Source organism: Ochotona princeps, chromosome 3 (genome assembly GCF_030435755.1).
Source record: "Ochotona princeps isolate mOchPri1 chromosome 3, mOchPri1.hap1, whole genome shotgun sequence".
In the NCBI taxonomy this organism is placed as follows: domain Eukaryota; kingdom Metazoa; phylum Chordata; class Mammalia; order Lagomorpha; family Ochotonidae; genus Ochotona; species Ochotona princeps.
The window spans coordinates 15851283-15873523 of record NC_080834.1 but is presented as its reverse complement, the minus strand read 5'-3'; the positions used below and the strand labels follow the sequence as shown (position 1 = coordinate 15873523).

The 22241-nt window shown below is 42.4% G+C and overlaps 1 protein-coding gene across 1 annotated transcript in view; it reads left to right on the top strand.

Moving 5' to 3' along the window:
• VEPH1 (ventricular zone expressed PH domain containing 1) overlaps nt 1-22241 on the top strand; it is a 186772-nt gene that overhangs the window by 75972 nt on the left and 88559 nt on the right. The window contains exon 7 of the mRNA XM_004598571.4: nt 7635-7855. Within this exon, the coding sequence (XP_004598628.2) occupies nt 7635-7855 (221 nt within the window). The remainder of the gene's footprint in view (nt 1-7634; nt 7856-22241) is intronic.

Genomic DNA, 22241 nt, shown 5'->3' with positions numbered 1-22241 from the left:
TGTCTAGTTGTATTGTGTTTTGGCTTAATCATCTGATTTTTAAAGAATTATTTATTTACTTGAAATAAATAAATCTTATTAAAAAGGAAAGGAAAAGAGGAAAATGCGGAACATACAGCCAAATCCGCATTTTCTAAATCAGGAAGCTCATTAATGTTCAGATTTAAGACTCTACAGACTAGTGGTTTTCAGCCCCGCATTAGAATCCTCTGAGAGGCTGTAGCATCCTATGCCTGGGTGCCACCCACCCCAGTGAAATCAAGTGGGAATTGGAGAGCCGGTGGCCATTTGCATTGTCGTAACAGCTTCCAAGACAATTCTAATGTGTAGATAAGGGTCAGAGCCATTGAAAGATAGTAGGAAAAGGCATTGAGGGAACTTCTAGATGTAGCAGGGAAGGATGCTAAAATCAAGGATGTATCAAGTTCGTGGCATATAGGGATTTCTAATTGAAGAAATAATGACTGTAACCAGACCTCCATGTCTTCACTCTGGCGATTTCTGCATTACTTCCCATTATCCTGACAAAGGATGATACAGGAGTTTCATGAGTTAACAGGAATAGCTGTATTTAAAAAGTAAAATGGTAGCAGTGGTAAAAATTAACGGTATGGCCAATGCAATTTTCCAAACATATAATCCAGTTCAGGGGTCAGCAAATTACTGCCTCTGGCCAAATCTCACCAGACCATTCATTTACTTATTGTCTGTAGCTGTTTTCCCATAATGGAGACCACATGGCTCATTATACCATAAATATTTACTATCTCATCCTGTAAGCAGAAACAATTTGTCACCCCCCCCCCCCCGATAGTAGTTCCACAGCTGTCTGTGTGATCCATGGACCACAGAGATCATTTTGGGGTATCTGTGAAGTTAAAGCTGCTAAACATAACACTAGGACTCATTTACCATTTTTGCTGTGTTGACATATCACCGATGAACAAGCTGGGTACAATTACTAGAGCTTAAACACAACTCGGGACAGCGGCATCAAATTGTATAAGGTCGTGAACAAAGAACATCATCTTTTAAATCATTTTCCCATGACTTTACTGAACCCCCCTGAACCACTAGTCCCATTCACTGTCATTGCACAAAAGCCAGAAAACCTTGCAACCAAACATGCAAACAAACAAAAAAGCTAGTTTCACTTAATTCTCGGTTTCTCAGCCTTGGCACTTGGGCATTTGAGGTTGAATAATTTTGGTTGTGAAGGCCTGTGCCTTGTAGAATGGCTGTTTATGCAACATCTGTGGCCACCGATCTCCATTTCCATCAGCCTTCGCGTCCTATACACCCAGTTGTGACAGTGCAAATGCCTGAGACGTCCTTTGGTGGAGGGAGGGTGGAAGTAATCGCCACTCATTCCATCCCATCCCTCATCACCATCCCTTCACTGTGAGAAACTCTAACTTGGTGGAACAGTAGAAGTTATTCATTTTATTGAATCTCAGCCCAGAGTACATATTGTTTTTAGTTTTTGTGTATGTCTAAATGAAAGTTGGAACTTTTGTTGCATATTGGAATATGGAAATATACTGGTTATCTTAAGGAAAAACACCTGTACTGTAGGCCTACCAGGTTAATAAGTCCTTTTTTAATGGACAGTTTTTACTTGTGAGAATGAATGACAAAAATCAAACTTGTGATTACTCTTTTTGGCTGTTTGGCTAATATTGTCTGGAAAATGAATGGAGTCTTTCACTTCAAGCAAAATGATTAATCGTATTTGTTCGCAATGAAAAAAATGTGAGTTTACAAAGGAAAAACTAGGCTTTGAAAAATCTGTGTATCACTGTAAACTTGATCGTGCCCCAGCACTTTCCAACTTTCCTGATGATATTTCTGGTGACATTAATGAGTGCAATGTTTTGGAGCCTCTGCAATAAACTGTATTGCTTTCGGTACATATGCCTCAGTGAGCCAATAGTTTGCCAAACGAATAATGCTTAATGCTACAAAATCATGTTTGGGTTAAAATTGAAAGTGTAAGACAGATCTGTAGATTTTAATATAATATACAGCTAACCTTTCAGAAACTACAATTTATTGAGTTTTTGGTATAGTATCCAAAAAATTATTTACAACTATAAAGGCTACTTTGAAAATGTGCCTCCTTTCTCCAAATGCCTGTTATCTTGAACCAGATTTAACAGGTCAAATACAGAAGTTGACAAGAAAATCTGTCATTAATTAGAAATTTACAAAAATATAAAGGATTGGCTCTCCTTTCACTGAATGTGTTATTTAGGAAATATTAAATGCTTCACGAAGCTTCTTTTTGTGTTTTTTTTTTTTTTTGAGATTTACTTATGTTTATTAGAAAGGCAGATATACAGAGGAGGAGAGACAGAGAGGAAGATCTTCGGTCCGATGGTTCACTGCCCAAGTGACCGCAATGGTCAGTGCTGAGACAATCCGAAGACAGGAGCCAGGAGCTCCTCTGGGTCTCCCACATGGTGCAGCGTCCCAAGACTTCGGGCCTTGCTTGACTGCTTTCCCAGGCCACAAGCAGGGAGCTGGATGGGAAGCAGGGCTGCCGGGGTTAGAACTGGTGCCCATATGGGATCCTGGCACATGCAAGGCCAGGACCTTAACCACGACACTATCACGCCGGCCCAACTTCTTTTTGTTTGTAAGTGTTAGCTTCCAATATGGTAAATATTAATAGCAACAACCCCCAAAAAATCCTTGCAGATCATAATTTTTAGGAGGGTAAAATGTCTTGAAACCAAAAAGGGCTCCGAATCACTACATACAAGGGTTCTTCCAAAAGTTAATGGAAAATGGAAATTAAAATGTTTAGCTTGATGCAAAAAACCCATGTATAGCTTTTTTTATGATACCAATTTCCCATTAAATTTTATAAGACCCCTTCATTATTTATGTAGTATCTATAATTGTGTAACTAAATCAGAATGTAATTCTGCCAACGAATGAAATGTAGGAAAAAGTAGGAAAATATGAATGTGCTTGGATTTGCTGGGGACGTGCCAGCAAGGGAGACGGCACATGTGGCCCTGAGACAGTTACTCCTTCTCTGTGCCTCGGTCGTTACTCAGGAAGTGGCCGTCATCCCAGCACTCACCGCACGGCACTCTGCAGATCACATGAGCAGATACCTAAAAAGTGTGTCGAGCTCAAACTAAGTTCTCTGTGGGTCAGCTATCGTTATATTGATAGTGAATGTACGCCGTAAGGGACAGAATCAGGCCCCCTACAATGAAGTCCTACTGGTGCTGCTAACACCATCCTCACAGTGGATGACCAAAGGCAGAAAAATGCAGTCACTGGTTCCCAGAGGTGCATTATCACAGAGCCAAGAAAGAAACCAGAATCCCGGGACCGTCTTCCTGCCCTAACATCTCACTTTCTAGTTCTGAATCACGTCTGCTGCCCCTAGGAGGGACATGGATGTGCTCCAAGGTTTCTGAGCAAACGATGTGAGGTTGGCTTGGTTTCACATGTAAGGTCCAAAGCTCTTATAATTTTTCTTGTTGCTGCAGTTAATTTTCCTTTTGGCTCTGTCTGGCTGCCAGAGATCATTCAGAATTATTTTGATTTCAGCAAATACCTACACAGCCACATCCACCTGTCAGAAAACCTACACTTCAAAGTAAGGCCTAGCTAACTTTTTTTTTTTTTTTAAGGATAGGAGTATCCTCCTTTCTTTTTCTTTTCTTTTTTTTAAGATTTATGTTATTTTTATTGGAAAGTCAAATATTCAGAGAGGAGAGACAAACAGAAAGATCTTCCTTCCACTGATTTACTTCCCAAGTGGCCACAATGGCCAGAGCTGAGCCAACCTGAAGCCAGGAGCCAGAGACTCTTCTGGGTCTCCCACACAGGTGCATGGTTCCAAGGCTTTGGGCCATCCTCGACTGCTTTCCCAGGCCACAAACAGAGCTGCATGGGAAACAGGGCTGCTGGGATAAGAATCAGCACCCATATGGGATCCTGGCATGTGCAAAGTGAGGACTTTGGCTGCTAGGCTCTAATGCTGGGCCCCCAGCCTTGCCAACTTTTACAGTAAGAGGCATTCTTCATGAAACCATAGGGATATGATTTGGGTTAACAAATGAAAAAAACATTTTGTGAAATGGCTAAAGAATAATCAGCTCCCGAGGATAAGAATGTTACCCAAATTTTGAAATTACTTTCTAAGCAGGAGTAAATAAACTGTCACATCTCCTGTGTCTCCACACCTGGACCTCTCTGCATCTCGGCATCGAGCCAGGGGAATTTGACTAATTATTTTTAAGGTCATTGAGAATGTTGGGTTTAGATTCTACGTTGAGGGGCAGGTTATGTCACTTATGGAGACATCTGCATACTGAAATGCCTGGTTTCAGTCTCAGTTCCAATTCTAATCCACCTTGGTGTTAAGATACACCCTCAAAGGCATCATGCGTGCGCTGCAATGTCTCCGGTGCGTGGATCCCTGGCACTCACCCTGGAGATATGGATTGAGTTCTAGTCTCCTGATTTCAGGCTAACCCAGTCCTTGCTATTTGTGGGTATTTAGGGAGTGAACTGGTATATGTACTTCACCGTTGACTATTTAAATAAAATTTAAAAAAACAAAAACAAAACCCCACTTTGTTGAATGCAAATGGCATCTTTCTGTCTGATTTATGCCTAACTTCACTTTTTAACATGGACTTTCATCTGACTCTCTCCTTCCATTTTTTTTCTATTGAAGAATATGTCAATCTCATATGCAATATATTTTGCAAAGATAACTTTTTTATTGTTAGTCTGACTCATTAGGATGGCAGAGGTCTTTGTCATTATTCTTCAAAGCTGTATTTTCTGGCTAGGCATGTGGTAGGGACCCCTCACATCCAGCATCTGCCTTAGATTGGAAATCAAACACATCCTTGGGATGTATTGCATATGATGAAATCAGGCCGGGAACCCTTGTGAGAATTAGTGACAGCAACCATGCTGCAAAGAACTGCTACAACCAAGAATACTTAAGGGTTATTCTGCAAGCTGGTAATTGTATGAGGCCAAGTTTAAAACAGGTGCAGTTGGAAATTTGTTCCAATTATCTTTATTTTTTTCATTTATGTAAGGTTGTGAGCCTTTATAGCATGAACGTCTCTTTGACTAGCTGTCCTGCTCATGGAAGCACACACTTCTGTCCCATTAAGCCATACAGAGCATTGTGCTCCAATAGAACTTAAAAGTGTAATAAGAGATTAGTTGGTGGATGTATCCACTTCTTCCAGAACTGTGTCCCAATGTAACTGAAGCTGAGGTCTTTGAAACTCAAATATTAAAGACTAGGAAGCTCCACTGCTTCAGTATGCTCTCTAGTACATGTTTCTTGTAAAGCACAGACTTTCTCTTCAGCTACATGCTTTACTTGTAATGTCACAGTTGGCACAGAAAGTTTGCTCAAATCAGTGAACGGAGACACACACACACTGGGTGTAGCATGTGCCACTCAGATCTGTGCCAGGTGCGAGGGATCCCTGTCATGGCTTAACTGACACGCATAACCAGGCCAGAATCATTACAAATGAAAGGGAAGATTGTGAGTCATTGGAGGTAGAGACATCCTGTTAACCTTTTTCTTCTAGAGTCTACCAGAGGCATATTGCAGGCATGCAACTCTAATTTGGTAGTTGGAAAAATGCATGAGTAAACCAAGGACCAAATGCAATTCAGTAGTAAACAAGATCTTTTGCTAAAGATTTATTTTTATTTATTTGAAAGGCATAGTTACAGAAAGAGAGAAGGAGAGACAGAGACGGAAGTCTTCTGTTTGCTGGTCCACTCCCCAAATGGTCTCAAAGACCATGGCTGGGCCAGGCTGAAGCCAGGATCCAGGAACTTCATCCGGGTCTTCCACGTGGGTGCAGGGGCCCAAGGACTTAGGCCATCTTTTGTCACTTTCCTAGTCACATAGACAGAGTTGGATCGACAGGACTTGAAGCAATGCCTGTGTGGAATACCAGTGTGGCAGGTGGTGATTTAACCCATTATACCACAAAGTCAGCCCTCTAAACAAGATTTTTAATAAAAGGTGTATAACACAGTGAAAATCCAAGCAGAAGTAATCACTAGTAACAGCTTCATATAGAAGAGTGGACAAACGTTGCACGTTGAAGGAAATTAAGGCTTTGAATGCTAGAAGAAAGGATAAAAGGAAATTCCTAACTAAAAGAATAATTTAGACCTGCACACTTATCAATTAGAAAAATGTTGAGTACCATTCTCTGTGACCTATTTGTTTATATTTATACATATGTTCTACTATACCACCATTATGAACACATGAAAAGTACAATTTTAAAAAATTAAAGATGAAATTAGCTAAAGTTTATTTACTGTCATTTTTTATTTATTTCATTTTATTGAAAACAAGGAGAAAAACCTTTAGTACCTAAATGGTCCAATGGTTGGGGCTGATCCAGCACAAAGCGGAGAACCAGGAGTTTCATCCAGGTCTCCCATTTGGGTGCAGGGGCCCAAACACTTGGGTCATCTCCCACTGCTTTCTCCAGGCTGTTAGAACGGACCTGAGTAGAAATTTGCATGGTCGAGACAGGTGCCTGCATGGTACGCCAGTGTTGCAGGCAACGGCTTAACACACTGTACCACAATGCCAGCCCCTAGGACAAACTCTTTTAAAAAATAAATTTTATCTGGGAGATATTCCAATGGAAGCATGAAAGATGGAAAAATTCACGATGGACACACATTATGATTCTAGAAAGGAGAACAGAGAGGAGGGAAGGGAATTTGGGGAGAGGGAGGGGAAAGCCCACCGCCAATTAAATTGTATCAAAAAACAATAAAAATTATTAAAGAAATAAATATAAAAATTTTGCTGATTTTTCATTTTGTAAGTTATGCAGATATCCTCACTAGCATGCTTTGTCATGTCATAGTCTCTCAGTCACAGTGATCTGCCCCCACACATCCATCCTTCCCAACTGTGTAACTTGCTAACCCCACCATCACCAGGAAGGAGTGGTCAGTGGTCTCAGTATCCTTAGCAATGGCTTGCCCAACCCAACTGTCAGAGATTGTCCCATATCCCAGTGGTGTGCAAGGTCTGTCTTCTTTCCACAGAATATTCTTACTTGTTATGTTACACAGCTCCTAACACATTACACTTTTTGTGTGCTTGATGAGTAAATATATTATCCACATATCCAAGCTATCGCAATAGTAGAAATAAGTTCCTTCACAGAAACTGAAGCTCAGGAACAATACAAATAAAGTAGGCATGTGTGAATGACAGAGAAATGGCTTAGCTGACACATCTCCTATGCTTACTAAAACTCCCCGTTGGCAACAGGATCTCATCCAACAAGGGTAGGCATTATTAAACATTCCAAAACTGTTAAAAAGATTATCTAAAGTATAGATTTTCAAGCAAAAATAATGATATCAGCATATGGAAGATTTTCTCTCTCATTTGGACTTTCAAGATAAATATAAAATCTTTAAACAAAATAAAGTTTGTCCTAGAGATGAGGGCTAAAGAAACCGTAAATGAAATACATAGTTTCAGCTAGTATCCTAGGTTAATTTCCCACAGAGCCGTCATCTGTCGGCCATGGGACTCAGGATCTCTTAAAGTATGGACTTTTGACGTTCACTGTTCTTGGCAGGAAAGAGCCAGGAGCTGCCTGGCATATCTGGTGAGCCAGCTGGCTAGCGTGGACCACTCTTTCCACCACATTCTTCTGCTGGAGATCAAGAGCATCACTGATGCCTTCTCTTCCATCTTGGGCCCACACGGCAGAGACATCTTCCGCATGAGCAACAGCTTCACGACCGTTGCCAAGCTCCTTACCCGACAACTGGAGAGCTCCAAGGTTGGAAGTGGCAGGTGAGCAGGAATTCCTGTGTCCTCCAGGGAGCCCATGGAGGCTGAGCACTGGCAGCTGCGTTCTCGTACATACTCATGAAACTTTCCAAGAAAAGCCTAAGCTAGTGTCTCAATGGAGAGTTACTTCTGAGTCAATTATGTCATTTACCAGACTTTTATGTGCAACTGTGGAAGTCTGAGGGTAACAAAAAGTCTAAAAGATGAACGAAATATGGTAAAGGAATAAGAATGCAGTGTAAGCAAGCATTACAGCACTCATTGATTCAACACGAACTGAGCTGTTGTTTATCTCAGGAAACTAGACATACAGAAAGGATTAAAACATGTTGCTTGTAGCCAAGGAGCTCATTGTAAAGAGGAGATAAATATTTAAGGGTGCAATTAGAGAATGGTAGAGGCTATGCTAACCAAGATGGATTCGGCGAGTTTAGGTAACACTGAGGTAGGAATTTTTACTTCTGCCAAGAAGGAAATGGGTGGGAAGCTGAGATCAGGGAAGGTTTTCCAGGAGATAATTTGAACCAAGACTTGAAAGATGACCAGATTACTACAGATTGTTTTCAGGGCAGCACGAAAAGGACTTTCCGAAACATAAGTCACTTTATATGACTAGGGGGTGTGTTACATGGAAAGCAACATGCTGTTCCTAGTGTGCTGGGCCAGGCATCTCTGTCTCAGCAGTTTGAAATTTATCCTGCAGGCAATGAAGAATCATCATAGGCCTTTGTCCATGAAAAGGTGTAATTGTAACCCATGTCTGAGGAAGTTCCCTCTGGCCCTGGTGCAAAGAAGGCCCAAGGAAGAGGCAGTTTGGAGTTGAGTCAAAGGCAGAAAGGTCAGAGAGACTTCCATGGTTATGAGCCATGGGAAAATCATTAGTGACTGTGATGTGTGAACTTCCAGTACTGCTGGACAGAAAATAGGCTGGAGGAAGAGGATACAACACACAAAACTGGCCTGGTCAAGAAATTTGCCTTTGAAAATATAGAGATCATGTAAGACTGAAGCAGCCATTTGGTTGGCTGTATATTAAATAGAGAGGGGCTGGAAAAGCTTGTGAACTTCAGCAGCTGCACCATGTGTTCACATATGTCATCTGATTCTATGCTGCTAAGCGCTGTACTTGACAATGAGGGGAGACATCATCATTCCTGCTTCACAGAAGAACCAGAGGCTTAGGCACTGGTTCGATGTATTCCTGATGTCACAGAGACTCCATGATTGAAGATGGACTCAAACCCCATCTTTATCTTCACTGGAGCTTGCAAGCTGTTCAGTTTTAGATAAGGGCAGGGACCATTTGAGCCTTCCACAATCTCTTCAGTTTTAGAATGACAAATGGTGCATACCAATTCCAGAATGAAACAAAGTCTTCAAAATATAAGTCATTCTTGACCAGGCAATGAGCAGTGAGCCACAGGTCTTTATGTCCAGCATCATGCCCAGCCTGGAAGTTCCAGGAAACACAAAAGGCATCTCTGTAGGCACTAGGTTAAGTTTTATAGGATGGTAAAGGATACATTATATAGAGAATACAGCACCAATAAAGATACAAGTGTGACCCAGTCTGAGGAAAGGTAACTTGTTCAGTGTGGCGGTGTGAGGATGTCAGCAGTGAGTAGGAGAGGGATTTAAGTTAGGTCAGAGACAGATTACCCAAGGGCTTGTGAGCTGTACCGGGAGTAAGGAATCTGTTTTGTAAGAATCATGGGAGTCTGGACCTATTTTCATACAAGGGGTACTGAAAGGGCCTGGCATAGCAATTAGCGAATAGTAAGCCTTCAATAAAGATTTTTTTTTTTACCAAATAAGTGAAGGAGAATGACTACTCTCATGGATCACTGAATGGATTTGGCTGGAGCAGCAAGCTGACAGGAGAGTGAGTGGCAAGAATACTGTTGGCCTCGCCTTAATAGGCTGTGAGGGTGATGGGAAGCCTGCAAATCAAGGCAGATTGCTACAGTGAGGGATTACAGAGCGATGAGGACTTGACCACAGATGGAAGTGGGGCCAGGGAAGAGGAGAATAGTCGGGAGAATCCACAGATGCCCAGCTTGAGCGATTGCAGAGACATAGATAATGCCGGTGGTAACTATGAGAGGAGGTAGCTGGAGCAAAGTCTTTCTTAAGGAATTTCTTTCCACCACACATGGAAGCTAATAAGTGACTATCATGGGTCATCAAAGTCAGGAGTACCTACTCATCAGAGCAAGATCAACTGTACATGTCCTTGTATGTCAACACCATAGTTTTGATTTGGCATGTCAATATGTGGTACTACCGTGATAATATGCAGGTGTCTATTTTGACCTTGGTACTATTGATACTAGAGCTATGTAATTCTGAGTTAGGGGTCCTCTGTGTGCATTACAGAATATTTCCCAGTACCCTTGGCTTCAAACAACTAGATACCAGTGGACATGATTCCTCTAAGTTAGGACAATCAAAAAGATATGTGAAAACAGTTTACATAAAGGAAAAAAGTGGTTAAATTAGTGTGTTAAACAGGATTTTAATGGATAAGCTAATAGAGCACTAAACTAGGAAAGTTAGCTCAACACCATTAGCAGCAAATCATTTTCTAATGAAAATAAGAATTTAGGAGATAGATAGACACAAGGAAAAATGAGGTCTTACCATTAAAACATGAATTTACATGTATGAGGTTATTTCTACAATTTGTGGAAATGAAATTAGATAGGCTTATTTTGCTGCAAAAATGTTCTGAAGTCCATGAGTACAGAAAGCCTTCCAAAAGCGCAGGGGTTAGTTAGGAAAAACTATGCATGGATTTCAACTTATTTGCACTGAGATAAATTTTCTTTTTAACTTTAATATCCATGAACCTTTTAAAATGTCCAAGAATGGAAACGCACTTAAATTCTCCTTGTATAGTTTCCAAAGAGAAAGAACAAAGCAAAAAGGATCAAAGTTAAATGTGAGCAGGTGAAAAGGTTGCAACTCACCTCAAGCACAACCATGCCATCGCCATCACCACCATGTCAGCCTCTCTCGGTTCAAAATAATTCTCCCCGCTCAGTTGTCTTTGCCAGTCTTCTTCCAAAGGGTTGTAATTATTCAGTGGGAACATCACCATGCGGGTAAGATAACTCTCCCTTTGTGTTAACTGTACATCCTTCCCAGGGGGGTTGCTAAGGTTTCTCTCCCAACAGCTCGGCACTGAATAGCCTGCACGGTGACCATTTAGCTCCGGTCATTTTCATCGGTGCCCTCAAGCAGAAATGCCACTTGTTTGTCTAAAGCATACAGCAAAGTTTGCTCTGTACAATTAAAGGGGAAATGAATACGTGAAGGGAGCTTGAAAGAAAATTAAAGAGATAAAATCCAAAACAGATGTCATCTAATTTACAAATCTGACACATAGCCCAGCAGGGCAGATTGTAGACTTCAGACCAAAACGACAAGATTATCAAAAGAAAAACAACTCACATCTGAAAGGGAATGAAAAATTGAAACTGACAGGAGCTTGCTTTATTCCAAGTGATTCTGAATACATTTTGATGTTCTGTAAGATACAGCAGGTGAGCTCCTGTACTTACTTTCCTCTCCTTCTATTTTGAAAGAATGTTTAAATCTAAGTAATGGACCAACAGAAGCTAAACGCAGAGGAGAGCCAAGCAAGGCATTTAGATTTTTGAAATTAATTCTGGAGCAGTAAATGGGGTACAATATCAAGTATGGGTTGACAAGGAGAAGGTGTCAGCATAGGAAAAGACACGTAGACCTTTTGGAACTCTGAGCCCTACCTGGTAGTCTTCTGGGTAACCCCTAACCATTGGGCTGTCTGCCTGCTAGCACCCAGAAAGATCTGGGGAAGAAGAAAGTCAAGTTCTAGCAGCTGTGTGGTTGGCCACACTGTGATAATCCGGCTAGACGATGCCTTTGCCAAATGAATGAGACCCCTGTTCTAATCAGGCCCCATCAGAATGCAAAGCAGTTTGTCACAGGTGGTCTTTGTAGGAGGCCAGAATCGGACCCCAGCTGAGAATGGAAACTTTAATTATGGAAATTATGAAGAGAAAGCAAGGATGGCAGAAAAGTAGGACAAAAAGAGAAAGTCAGGGAGGGACAGTAGTGATGGGAGTAAGCGGTGCAAGAAACCAGAAGAAGCAGAAGACAGGGTCCCTAAACACAGTCCCCGGCCCTTTCCTACAGAGCAAGGAGGTGAAGATTGCTTCAAATCAGTCTTTCAAATCCTAGCCGAACAATCAAAATCATCAAGTTCAAAACAACCATGTGGTTAAGGTTTCCCTGAATTTTTGTCAATCTTGGTAATTAATTTGGTGCTTAGTGTCATTTTGGTGGCAAGATTTTGTTTTTGTTCTTTAAGAATTGGGTCTGTAAATAAAAAAGGAGACTGAAAGGTAAAACCCTACTGAGGAAAAAAAGTATAGGAAGAATAAAGGAGAAATGGAATAAGATTATGTTCACAAAAGGATGACCAGAGCAAATCTGTCTTTCTTGGAGTGGGCACAGATATTTGGTCTATCCCAGTTTCTGTGCAGTAAACATCAAGAACATGGGTTGAAGCAGAGAGCTAGAAATTTGACTGAATGTGCAACCTTACTGTGTGGTTAAGCCATATGGCCTATAAAGATCCTTCCTAGCCCCCGGGCCCCTTTGTAACCCGCCATTGAAGAGTTTCCGTCATGTCACCCCAGAAGCCACCTCAGAGACTAGGTAATGCGTACTCCCCTAGGACATGGCCCGAGAGCTTCAGAAGGATGCCTCTTCACCATCCATGACAGAAACGAAAAGAACGGGACACAGGGCTTCTCTGCTGCTACGGTTCTGGTCAAGCTTTTAACCACTTCCACTGCAAGGCAGTTCTGTTATGTATGTTACTTAATCCTCACAACAAAGTCTTTTAATATGCATCAGAACTGTAGAAGCTTCAAACAAAAACAGAATGGAATAAGCCTTAAAGATATGCAAGAACACAAGTTCTCTACTCTGTCCCTTCTTGCCTTGTAGGCCCATAGTAGTTCCTGAAAAGCAGTACTGTTAAGTGCCTAGACATCAATTCATTGAGTTTCCTTTGGTGTCTCCATTTAGTCTTGGTCCAGTGGATCTCAAACCATAGTTACTATGTTCCCACTACTTCATGATGTAGGAAATAAGCCCACCTAAGACCAGGCCAACATTTTACCCCACGAAGTCCAGTCCACTTCCCAATAGCTTTGCAGTCAGTCCAAGCCTTCCCATAAGGAGAGCTTCAGAGCCAGTTGGCCTACCGAATCTGATAACACTGGGTAGTAAAACGTTGGGTGGAATTTTACCTAATTCACATTCACCAAACACTTTGTCCAGGAGAAGAGGGTGGATGGAGGGGAAAGAGAATCAGAGGGAAGAACTCACCTCCATCTCCTTAGAAACCCAGTTTAAATGTGAACTAGGCTCTCATTCGTTAATGAAGACAAGAAGCTATTCCACTTAGTCAAGCATACTCATCAGTTAATCTACTTTGGGCTTTTTCTGGTAGCATCCTTCGCACTGGCATCGTGTCTATAAACAAGGCTTAGCTGAATTCTTACGGAAACATACCATTGGGTCACTTTAACAATAGATAATTCAAAATAATTTTCAAGGGTGACCTTTGCACATTTCTGCCAAACCTACTTTACTTTTGTTTTTTTTTTTTGTTTTTTTTTTTTAAATATTCATTTATTCATTAATTACATTGCATTACATGACACAATTTCATAGGTACTGGGATTCCCCCTCCTTCACCCCAAACCCTTCCCCCATGGTGAATTCCTTCACCTTGATGCATAACCACAGCTCAAGTTCCGTTGAGATTCCCTAATTAAAAGTTTACACCATACAGAGTCCAGCATCCCACTTGTCCAGTTCAAGTTCAACCGCCTCTTAGGGAGGCCCTCTCAGGTTTGTAGGCAGAGCCAGCAGAGCGTCACCTCGATCGATTAGAAGCTCCAACATATCATCAGCAACAGTCCAGGTATGATGAGGCTGGTGCAGAGTCCACTGATTGACATAGTCCGTCTTAGGGTTTCCCCTTGTCCAGTTTTCCGCTGCAAGCATAAAGCTGAGGTGGTTGATTCATCTACTCCATTTTCCATCTTTTTTTGATTAATGCTTTGATTCCTCCATTTTGTTCAGGGGAATCCCCCTAAAAAAAACTTTGAGGCATTCCCAGTCCAGGCTCCTACATGTACTACTAGTAAGCACAATGCCCACCACCGTCCATCACTCCGATCAGCTGATGGTTTTAACCCCTGGGTTGGTTCTCTTCTGAGCCCCGACCTCTATTGGAACCAATGAGTATCGCATCTCTCCCCGGCTCTGCCCATCACACTCTTGTCCCTCACCTAAACCAGTGGGAGGAGTGCTGGTCCGGTGTTGCATTCCCTGCTAGCACAGGCCATTTCACCTTGGCATTTTGTGTTTTGTACTGTTTTTTTTTTTTTTTTTTTTTTTTTTTTATCGCAACCAAACACGGCCAGGCCTTAAAAAAAAAAAAAAAAAAAAAAAAAACGCTGACGACCTCGGCCGCCACCATGGCAGCCGTGAGCAGCGCCTTTCTCATCCACCTGGCGGCGGCCTCGGACCTCTACCAGGAATCCTACGTAGACGACCTGGGCCACTGGCGGACTGTGGACGTGGTCTTTCTTACTCAGTACCTGTTCCTGACGTTTCCCAGGGTCGTGCTCCTGCTGGGCTTCCTACTTTACTTTTGGCATTATATTGCCACTCTCCACCACTGCAGTTTGGTACCAGTTTCCTGCGAGATCTTCCCCACCTGTCCCCATCACGAGTGACTTAGCTTTTCTCTTAACTACTGTAGTTCACACTGCCCCACCACTCCTACAACACCTGTAGGCCTGCCCTGAAAGATTGGAGTCTCTGCATCCCATTGCCCTCTCACTGGGAAAGGTCATATTCAGAGAATAAGCACTAAGGAAGGAAAGTAAGTTCTCCAGCATGCTTATAAGAACTCGCACTTTTTTAGGCAAGATTTGTTTACACAAAAAGAAATAGATTTTTTGAGAGTGACTGTTGGCTCAGGGTATATATGCAAGTCAGTTCAGGACCATAATTAAAAACATACGTTTTGGTCAGTATTGCCCCCCGCTTAGGAAAGCTCAATGTAATTTTGCTCTACAGAGGCAACTTGTAAAAATGAAATCAGAGTTTTAATCAGAAATGATTGCATCATTTTAATCTTGAGAGGTTGATAATGGTCATTTATACACAAAGAAAATCCTCACAGCCTTTTGTGCCAGCAACTGTGGCTGCTGTTACTGCTTTGCACACAGGGAGGAGGCTCTGGCTTTAACTTCTGCCCTTCTTCCTATTGAAGAGGTTAAGTTTGACATATGGTGCTGTTTATGTTACATCTGTTGTTCACTGGCTCCACCAGTTGTCCTTCCTTGATGCAGCATTTGGGGTGATGTGAAGGTCTGTAAAGTTATTTCAGGAATTCATTTTTCTGCGAGAGATGAAGGTAGGAGACTTCAGCATCAGTTTGGAAACAATGGAGTAAGCCAGGCAGTGTGAGGCCCCAGGGGGCTGACTGTGCTGGGATGAAGGAAGAGGAATAGAGATGAGGACATTCCTGAATAAAGTGTCAGCAGTTACAGATATACAGGGTGAGTCAGGCCCCTTTCCTCTTACACAGCCATGTTCAAAAGCACGCAGCACACATGAAAAACAACAGCCTTTTGTCAAGCTCCTACAGCCTGGTTTCCCATTCAAGTGAGACAGACAACACCAACACTCTAGTGCAGAGGATGAGGAGAAAGTGTGCTTATGAAAGAAGAGATAAGAGGTCCTTAACCTTCTCCAGCCCCACTTGGGATGGGCAATTCTAGCAGGTTCCACTAGGTCTGACGACTTAGCTAGTTGTTACTTTGGTGTCCCAAACGCTCTCTGTTCCTTTTTGGTATCAGTCATATTGAACTCTAACGCTGCTATTCACATGACTCTTTCTGAATTTTCAACACCTGAACGTTTGGGTTATAAGGGGAGTCCACAATTCATTTCTCTAGTCAATGGCTGCTCAGTGACTGTAACTCAATTCTGTTATTGCATCGGCTTCCCACAGGATGCTACTCAGAGAGAAGGAATGTGATCATTCTTGCTAACATGCCACCAGCAATCCCATAATATGTTTCACTTACTCTTGGGGTAGATTCCAATGTAGCCTCACCACACATCCAATGAGAGGCAATCTGAGTGGTGGCTGTGAAGGGAGTGAGATCGGAAGGCAGACACTTGCACCCAATGCTGAAATGCCAGTGCAACCCTCACTAAGTCACTGTCTCAGCTTCCTCATCTACCTATGGAGCTACTCACAGGGCTTGCCTCACTCGTTGGTGGGAGCAACAAATCAGTGTATGGCAGTCACCCCTTTTCCAGTGGGATGCATTCCAAGACTCACAGTGGGTGTCTGAAATCTAGGATAGAACCAAACTGTTTACGCTGTTTTATTCCTATACGTATATGCTGATGATAAAGTTTAATTTTATGGTAGACTCAGTAAGAGATTAACAACACAATAGAACAATTATAGCAATATGTTATGATAAAACTTATGTGAATATAATCTTTCTAAAAGTGTCTTTAAAAAAAACTTATTTGGGCCCGGCAGCGTGGCCTAGCGGCTAAAGTCCTCATCTTGAAAGCCCCGGGATCCCATATGGGCGCCGGTTCTAATCCCAGCAGCTCCACTTCCCATCCAGCTCCCTGCTTGTGGCCTGGGAAAGCAGTTGAGGATGGCCTAATGCATTGGGACACTGCACCCGCGTGGGAGACCCAGAAGAGGCTCCTGGTTCCCGGCTTCGGATCGGCACGCATCGGCCCGTTGCAGCTTACTTTGGGAGTGAATCATCGAACGGAAGATCTTCCTCTCTGTCTCTCCTCCTCTGTGTATATCTGGCTGTAAAAAAATGAATAAATCTTTAAAAAAAAAACTTATTTGAAAGGGAAAGCTACAGATTGAGAGAGAGAGAGAGAGAGAGAGAGAGAACTCAGAGACCTTCTATCTGCTGTCTTACACTCCCCAAATGACTGTAAAAACTAACCAGGTGCCAGGGGTCAGGCACGATAGCCTAGCAGCAAAAGTCCTCACCTTGCAGGTGCTGGGTCCCATATTGGCACCGGTTCTAATCCTGGCAGCCTTGATTCCCATCCAGCTCCATGCTTGTGGCCTGGAAAAACAGTCGAGGATGGCCCAAAGCCTTGGGACCCTGCACCTGCGTGGGAGACCTGGAGGAAGTACCTGGCTCCTGTCTTCGGATTGGCGCAGCACTGGCCGTTGCAGCCACTTGCGGAATGAATCATTGAAAGGAAGATCTTCCTGTCTGTTTCTCCTCCTCTCTGTATATCTGACTTTGCAATAAAAATAAAATAAATCTTAAACAAACAAAAAAAAAACTATCCAGGGCCAGACCAGGCTGAAGCCAGGAGACTCTTCCAGGCCTCCACATGGGTACAGGGGCCCAAGCAATTGAAGCACCTTGCATTGCTTTCTCAGGCTATTATTAGGGAACCAGATCAGAAGTGGAGCAGCCAGGACTCAAACCTGTGTCCCTATGGGGCGCCTTCAATGCAAATGGACTCTTAACAACTATGGCACAGCACTGGCACCTCTTAAAGTATCTTTCACTTTAACCTTCTCATTTTAAGGGAACTTTTCTGCTTTCACTTTGGCATGTCTAAATTGCCAGCATCATTATTCCTCTGCTGTGGGTCATTACTAAGCAAAATAAGGTGACTTAAACCCAAACACTGAGATATGACACAGTGGATCAGATAGCCCCAACACTTCCTATGTGCCTAGTGAGCAGCTGGTGTGCACCTGTGCCTTGTGAACATACTGGACATTCATGTTCTAGATGGAAGTGAAAATGTGAGTGTAAGATTTCATCATGTGAATTAAAATTTATGAATTGTCTATTTTTGGAATTTTCCATGTGAGTTTCAAATCCAAGTAGTCTGCTGGTAATGGAAACCTCAGAAACTGGAACTGCAGATAAAGAGGCACTACCCTACAGATTTAGAACAGGCAATGTCCTTGCATGGAAAACACTTGGTAAGTGTTAACTATTAGCTTTAACACTGAATTCCAGGTCATTAGAGTAGATGACTTCTCTTGGCAAATACACTAGGACAGAGCTGTTCAAAATATGATCCACCCGTTGGCAAGCCATACCCAACAGAACTTTTAACAAAACTATTGTCTATGAGGAAATGTGGAAGAGCTTAAAACTTTTTTTTGAAAGATTTATTTATTTTTATTGCAAAGTCAGATATACAGAGAGGAGGAGAAACAGAGAGGAAGATCTTCCATCCAACGATTCACTCTCCAAGTGACCGCATGGCCAGTGCTGTGCCAACTGGAAGATAGGAGCCAGGAACTTCCTCCAGGTCTCCCACGCAGGTGCAGGGTCCCAAGGCTTTGGGCCGTCCTCGACTGTTTTCCCAGGCCACAAGCATGGAGCTGGATGGGAAGCAGGGCTGCCAGGATTAGAACCGGTGCCCATATGGGATCCCAGCGCCTGTAAGGCCAGGACTTTTGCTGCTAGGCCACCACACCAGGCCCCTTCGATTCTTATGCAGCTTAACAAGACAAATTTGAGAATTCTCTTTAACTTCTACCATTTTCCTCCCCAAACTTTCTTGGAAACCTAAAGGAGACCTTTTTAAATTTTTTTAAAGATCTTAACTTTTACCTTTAAAAATTTTTAAATTATTTTTATTGAAGGCAGATTTACAGAGGGAAGGAAATAGGCAGAGAGAATACTGCTCACTTCTCAGATAGCCACAATGGCCAGAGCTAAACTGATCTGAAGCCAGGGGCCAATTCTGGGTCTCCCTCGTGGGTGCCTTGCGTCACCTCCTGCTGCTTTCCGATGCCATAATCAGGGAGCCGGAGCACAAGTGAAGCAGCCTGGACATGGGCCTTTCCAATATGGGATGCCAGAGCCACAGGCAGAGGTTTAGTATGCGGCACCACCATGCTGCCCTCTAAAGGAAAAAGATTTTACTAAATTAATATACATTTCAACATTATGGAGACACAGCTGCTGTGCAGTGGATTGTGATGAGGTTAAAAAAAAAGTTCTTTTTTATCTTAAACATTTACTTATTAGTTATTTATTTGTAAGAGTTGTGGACGAGAGGAAGGAACAAAGAGAAATCTTCTGTTTGCTGATTTACTTCCCAGATGGTCACAACAGTCAGGTCACAGATAGGAGCCAGAGCTTCTTTCGGGTCTCCCACAGGGATGATCAGGGCACAAGCATTTGAGCTTCTTCTGCTGCTTTCCAAAGTCCTTAGCAGGGAACTGGATCAGAAATTGAGCAGCCAGGATAAGAACAGGTGTTGATAAGGGGTGCCAGCAGTGGCTTTACCCCCTACGCCACGACCCCAGTCCCCATAAACAGTTTTTAACTTGATTTGTATTTGCCATGAGGCAAAAGATGCTTTTTTTTAAATTCATCAATAACCTCAAGGGTGTTAGCTCTTCTTTAGTCTATAAATGCTGAATTCTGTAAATGAGGAGTTGAATCACAGGATTGTATGTTGTTTGTGTGTTTGACCCACTACGTCAGTAATTCTATGCAGCAATATTTCTGTCTATTAACTGAAAGGTGGTATCTTCTTGGAGGTAAAGATTATAAAGGATGCATCAAAGCAAAATTTGGCCTCTTTTCCTGTTCTCATTTGGACTGGTCAGTCCTCACTGCCATGCCCCTCCCTGTTCACACTCCCAGACAAGTTAGCCTAGAAAAACAGGAGCGCATGACTTCTGCAGTTCTCTCTCCAGTTCCAAGGGCCTTGATGACTGTGCTGCCCCACATCAGCCCACTCCTTCAGGAAGCACGTTGGTAATCTGTGTCCTACCCAGAAGGCTGGTGGTTAGCAAGAGGAAAATAATGAGGTGGATGTTTAATGTTTTCCCAACAAGCCTCCTATAAAATTGCCCTTGTTCAATGAGAGGGACAAGCAGCATAGCTGTGGAGAGGCACTCTCAGGGGGTGCTTTCTTGGACATTTTTCGGCCTCGCCTTTGGCTGACTTTCTCATCACACTCTCCTAAAACCAGATGTTATTGTTCTTCGACCCTTGATGAAGCCAGCAAGCAAAATACCTTGAATATCCCCCCCGCAAAATGCTCTTGACCGGCACAGGTTTTATTGGACTGCACAGTTCCACCTCTTGATAGCCACTGTTTTGATTATACTTTGTTTTCAGGATCATATCAGTAAGGCTAGGTTTCAATACTATTATAATTCTCACAAAAAAAAGCTCTTCAGAATATTGACACACTTGCTTAAAATTTCCATTGAAGGAAGGCTCTACTGTTGTCTCCAACTGATCTGGGGCTGATAATTTTGGCACACACCAAGCAGAAGGATTGCCCTACTTTAATTTTTAGGTTAATTATAGAAGATGAGCCATTTGAGATGTCTACAATGTTGGTTATTGTTTCTTTTTTTTTTCCTTCTTTAAAGATTTCATTTTTGTTTGAATGGTAGAGAGGAGGCAAAAAGAGAAAGTGAGAGAGAGAAGGTGAAAGAGAGGAGAGAGAGAAAATGGATTCTTTATCCACTCAAGGACTTGAGCCATCCCTTGTTCTTTTCCCAGACCATAAGCAGTGAGCTGGACTGGAAGTGGTGCAACTGGCGCTCAAGCTTGCAGCCATATGTGTTGCTGTGGAGGCTTAGCTTACTACGGCACAGTGCCTGGCTATTGTTTCTACTGCTGTGTGTACTATTCACTTAGGGCACAAACAAAATTACTATTTTCGTCGTAAATCGGTACGGCTGAGCTGCCACCACAGGTTTCATCCTCAACATTGTATTTTTGCCTTCTTATACATGCTGATAATTTCCTTGGGGCATTGTTCCAACAAACTTCATAAAACATCATTGATTCTTATCATTCTTCAACCCAAACTTCACCACAAACTTGATATTTTTATTTCAATTTTAGCAGCGTTCACATTGCTCTTATAGGAACTCCTTTTGAAACCGATGTCTTATCTTCTATGGCCTCAAACTAGATCCTATTCAGACTTGTTGTAAGAAATTAGCATGATTTTATTTTGGTGCAAAACAATTTTATATCCATGCATAGTTTTCCCACACAGTTTCTTTGAAGGTTTGTAAGACCCTCATATCTGTATTCCAGTTCTTTCACATTCAAACAGTAGGAGAATCATTCTCCTTTAGCACACACTCTCTATGGATGGGAAAAGTCACTTCCATCCTTTGTGATTTTGAGCAGAAAAATTTTATCTTCCACATTTAGTGCCACCTGCAGAACCCTCTTAGTGTCACATGTCCACACTGGGCAATAGCCACTCAAATTTTGACTACTTGAATTTTCCAAATGGATCCATTGTATAATCTATTCTGTTACATAATTATCTCAGGAACCTGGTGATACAGTATCATTAAAAACATTTTATACGACAAAAAGCGAGATTTATAATTATAAAAAAGATGTGTACATCACTAATCAAGAAAAGCCACAAACCTAGATCTTTTCTCCTGTAAGGTCATTGTCATTCTATTTCCCCACATTTTTAAAAATTTGTTTTGAAAACTCTGTATCTGGGACTAGCGTTGTGAAGATGGTTAGGCTGCAATGCCTACAATGGGTACTCAATCAATTCTTAGCTACTCCATTTCCAATCCAGGTCCCTGCTAAGGCACCTGGGAAAACCAGGTGGATGTTGCAAGGAAAGATGTTGCAAGTTTTTGAGCCCATACCACCAACGTGGGAAGGCCAGATGGCTGCAGTTTCAGTCCTGGATGTTTTGGCTATTTGGGGAATGACCCAGTGGTTGGGAGATCCCTCTGTTTCCCTCTGTTCTTCCCTCTAACTTTACATTTTTTAAGCACCTTATATGAATGTAATAAACTCTGGATTCATTATATTTAGGCAAAATTCTACCTTTGGCATGGCCGCGTTCTGATCCTCCACACGACTGGGAGCTGCTCGCACTGCCTTCCGCCCATCGAGCAGAGGCAGAACAGAATACCTAGAACCTGAGCCTCTCGTCGTCCCTTCCTATAGTGTTCCTGGGTAGCTGTTCCAGTGGGGTTGTAAGTAGCAGCCCTGCAACAGAGGATAGCACTAGGGAGCCAGGGGAGCATCTCTGTCCTTAGGATGACTGATGACCTTAGTAATTGCTGAAGAGGAGGGAATATAATATCCTAACAATTTAGGACTCCAGCATGGATTTAGTCCATTGCACCTCCTCACTTGTCTAACAAGCTGAACTCTGCAGGAGTGCATACTCTGGATATGGGAATGAAAGCCAAGTTGTCAAACAGGAACTCATATTATTTTTCTTTATTTAAAGAGCCAGGAAGAGAAGCTGCCAGTCTCTG